This window comes from Mus pahari, unplaced genomic scaffold (assembly GCF_900095145.1).
Source record: "Mus pahari unplaced genomic scaffold, PAHARI_EIJ_v1.1 scaffold_7789_1, whole genome shotgun sequence".
Lineage (NCBI taxonomy): Eukaryota > Metazoa > Chordata > Mammalia > Rodentia > Muridae > Mus > Mus pahari.
This window is the reverse complement of record NW_018392308.1, coordinates 160-4,208: the sequence shown is the minus strand read 5'-3', so window position 1 is coordinate 4,208 and position 4,049 is coordinate 160. Positions and strand designations below refer to the sequence as shown.

General features: G+C 46.1%; 1 protein-coding gene across 2 annotated transcripts; it reads left to right on the top strand.

Moving 5' to 3' along the window:
• The first annotated feature begins 319 nt into the window (after nt 1-319).
• Nucleotides 320-3,756, top strand: LOC110314930 (HLA class I histocompatibility antigen, A-25 alpha chain-like). Of its 2 annotated transcripts, XM_021189118.1 has the most exons (6): nt 320-394; nt 634-903; nt 1,142-1,417; nt 1,989-2,264; nt 2,390-2,492; nt 3,162-3,756. In XM_021189118.1, the coding sequence occupies exons 1-5, from the start codon at nt 322-324 to the stop codon at nt 2,488-2,490; spliced, it is 996 nt and encodes a 331-aa protein (XP_021044777.1). In that variant the 5' UTR covers nt 320-321; the 3' UTR covers nt 2,491-2,492; nt 3,162-3,756. The 2 variants fall into 2 exon arrangements, with proteins under 2 accessions (XP_021044777.1, XP_029390527.1); XM_029534667.1 differs by lacking the exon at nt 3,162-3,756 and having other exon boundaries at nt 322-398; nt 746-903; nt 2,390-2,490.
• The last annotated feature ends 293 nt before the right edge of the window (nt 3,757-4,049 follow it).

Here is a 4,049-nt window from a genome sequence, read left to right as displayed (position 1 = left end):
AGTTTCTAACACTGAAATGTTAGACAATTTATGACTTGCAGGCCTCTGGGCTAGGACTCAAGGATGTTGTAACTTGGACCAGAAGGACAGGCTAGTGCTTAGACACTGATGCCACAATACAAAGCTGTAGAACTGGTGCAAGTTGGGGAATTAGTACCCTAGAAATCCCCCAAACCCAGGAATTGATCTCTCCAAGACCCACCCCATCAGGTCTACGCCACTGCCTTTGGGAAATCTAAGAGAAGCCAATCAGCATCAGACACATCAGGTTATAAAGTGAAGACATAATAGTCCTGATTGAGACTCCACTCATCAGAGAAGATGAGGAACCCTGGATGTTGCACACTCCTCCTCCTCCTCTTGGTGGTCATGGACCTAACCCAGTTTTGTACAGGTGGGTGCGGGGACTGGAGGGAATTGGCCTTTGGGGGAACAGAACACAGCACCTGGAATCCTCATCTCGGCATCTTCTCCCTTGCCTAACGAGACCCTCCCTGATCCACTAGCTGGATCACGCCTGACCCTCTCCTGAACCTCAGGTCCACAGACACACCACCACCCCTGCTCTGCTCTCTTCCAACCTGCTCTGAGTCCACGCTGAAGAGCCAGGGTTTCAATGTCCATCACCCACAGGTTCACACTGGCTGCAGACTTTCAACATTGTGATTTGGGAGCCTGGCATAATTAATCCCCGGTTCATCCACATTGGCTACGTAGACTCTAAACAGTATCAGGGATTTGACAGCAAAGATCCAATGGCTATTTTGAAACCTCGAGCTGCATGGATGGAGCAGGAGCTATCTGAATATTGGAATGTGGAGACATCAAGTATTCTGGATTTGTCACAGATAGATAGACGAATTCTTTACTTCATGGTGATAAAAAATAAACACAGTATAGACGGTGAGTCACCTCGGCTCTGAGGTCATGACACATCAATGTCCTCATGGTCTGACCCCAATAAGCTCCACTCTAGTTGCCCATGTCAGAGATTCATCCATAGTCAAAGGGACCCCTGGAGGCCTTTGACCAGAAAGAACCACAGATTGTGATCTAGTTAAGGCTTAAATTGGGGACAAAATCCCGGGGAATGGTGGGAAGAAGCCTCATAGTGACCAGGGGATGAATGGGGGTGGGGCAGATTATCACACCCTGCAGGAAGTGTATGGCTGCAATGTGGCAAATGATGGGCGCTTCCTCAGCGGTCACTTCCGGCTTACCTACTATGGCTATGATTACTTAACCCTAAATGAGGACCTGAGCTCCTGGACTGCAGAGGGCAAGGGAGCTGAACACATGAAGAGCAGGTGGGAGAATGCAAGTGAGGCAGAAAAGTGGAAGACTTACCTGCAAGGGGAGTGTGTACAAAGGCTTCTTAGATGCCTGGACCTTGGAAAGGAGACCTTGATGCACTCTGGTAAGAGACACCCTTACCAACCCCTTCTGCTTTCTGAGATTGTAGCTCCTGTCTCCCTGAGGCCTCCTCCTCAGCAGGGAGCAGCTGGAATGCTTACACTGTCTTGCATCAAAGGGGAAAGAGAGCTCCTCAGTGTCCTGACTCAACATGAGAGAGGGACTCTCCAGAGGATTCTCCCTTCTCCCAGGACAGNTCAGTGTGGCCATAAAACAGCAGTTCCCTTCCATCTGCATTGTACATCATGGCCTCTCTCAGGCCTGATCACTGTCCATGCACAATGGCATTGAATGTTTGACTACAGGGTTGCTGAGTCCCTCAGACCCCCTCCCCAGTCAGAATCAGAAGTCTATTTGCCTAGAGGGAGGCCCAGAGTCTGTTGCTCTGTGTTGGCACATGGTTATTGTAAAATATTCCAAGGAATAGATCATCCGGATCCTGAGTTTAGGATTTTGTGTGGACTCTACACCCTCCCTCATCCAAGTCTCCCATCCTTTCCAGGGACAGTCATATGAGCACTGCTCAGGCCCAGGAGGAGTGCAAAATACATGAATTTTCCAATTGTTCCCATCAGATGCCCCCCAAACATATGTGACTCACCACGTAAGACCTGAAGGGAATGTCACCCTGAGGTGCTGGGCTCTGGGCTTCTACCCAGCTGACATCACCATGACCTGGAAGAGGGATGGGAATAATCACACCCAAGAAATGGAGCTGCCAGACACCAGGCCTGCAGGGGATGGAACCTTCCAGAAGTGGGCAGCTGTGGTGGTTCCTTCTGGAGAAGAGCTGAGATACACATGTCATGTGCACCATGAAGGGTTACCTGAGCCTCTCACTCTGAAATGGGGTAAGGTGTTGGTGTGAGCACACACACTGCTACTAGGAAAACTGTGAGCTCTTTGATGAACCAGAGCAGGATCAGGGTTTAGAGCTAGGGTCTGACTCCTCACTCTTCCTTCTTTCCATCCTCAGAGCCTCCACAAACCATCCCCATCATAGCAGTTCTCATCGGCCTGGTTCTTGGAACTTTGGTGGTAGGAACTGTGGTGATTTTTCTGGTGTGGAGGAAATAAAGGTAAGAAAGGGGCAGGGTCTGAATATTTGTCTCTATAGATCTGCAGACCAAGCAATAAATGTACCCTACCTCATTAGAGGAAAGATGTATCCACTCAGGCACTGGGACTTGTATGCTGACATTAACTCTATCATAAAGCATAAAAGAAATATAGACAGATCCACTGCCTCTTGATGGAGGTGATGGAGACCTGATTCAGATTCCTCACAGACAGATGTCACAAAGAAGGTCCCTGCTGAGAACAGACTTACAGAAGGCCACTAAATCATCTTTACATACAATCTTCTATTGTGTTTTCTCCTGTATCTATGGAGGTGCAGTCAAAGTTCAAGAAACTTCCCTGGGGTTTGTACAGGAGAGTCTTCTTACTCCCACAACTTTACTGCTTCCACAGTCTCTCGCTGGCTACCCTCTTCCCACATAAGGGAAATAGACATCTATAATTTGTCTGTCAGGTAGGGGAGCAGGGTGGAGGGAGGGTGTGGGGGCTTATAGGATAGCATTTGAAATGTAAATGAAGAAAATATCTAATAAAAAATTGAAAATAATGTCTGCCAGTAATTAAGTAAGAGTAGGTTTCTGAGCCCCTTGCAATAAGGAAGACAGGTACCCATTGTGGGTGCTCACACATTTTTCCCTCTGGGCCCTATTGCTGTGGGCCCTTAATAGGTCTGATGCTGTACTGCCATAGGCGTGGACAGTGAGTGCCCAGAGATTGGATGCATCGCTCCCAGTAGGATAGGAAATACTTGAAGAACATGTTCCTGAGCTGGGACCACTTGCTAGAATGGAATTAGTGTTGGTATGGATGCCTGTTAGATACCATGGTTTAATAATCACCAATCAGAGTTTGTTCTTCATTATTTCCTTCTATAGTGTGAGATACAAACCTTCCGTGACTTCAAAAGCTCCTGACTTTTCTTTCAATGGCTGACATCTGTGTCCAGGTCTCTGTCTCCTGTCAGGAAAGACAGGGCTGGTAGACCTCCATCTGAAACTGACTTTAGTTTCCAATGAGCTGTAAATTTATTTTTCCATGTTTAACATGAGGATTTTGTTAATTTCTTATTGGTTGACTTCTTCCTACTGTTTATTTAATGAGTAAACCCAATCAAAGCAAGATGAATAACATAGCAACTCTGTCTTGAGAAGTTGAAATGCATTCATTGGGTCTTCTCTATCTTTTTCTGACTGCCATTCTTTCTCTTCAACCTCATATTTAAATCTGTTAATTTCTCTTCCTAATAAAATTGAACTTGGATTCATTCTTGTTGTCTTTAAATTTTCTACTTCCCAAGTCAAGAAACTCATCTCCACTTAAGTAGAGGTTTCTTGTAAATGACACTTTTATTTCCTCAGATGATGATATAAAATGAAAGCTGAACAATAGCTGTGGAAATATGCGGCTTGGGCTGAGCCCAGAGCATGTTCTTTTCTGTTCTAAACATTTCCTAGGCTTAGGCCTTGTCTTAGTCAGGGTTTCTATTCCTACACAAACATCATGACCAAGAAGCAAGTTGGGAAGGAAAGGGTTTATTCGGCTTACATTTCCATACT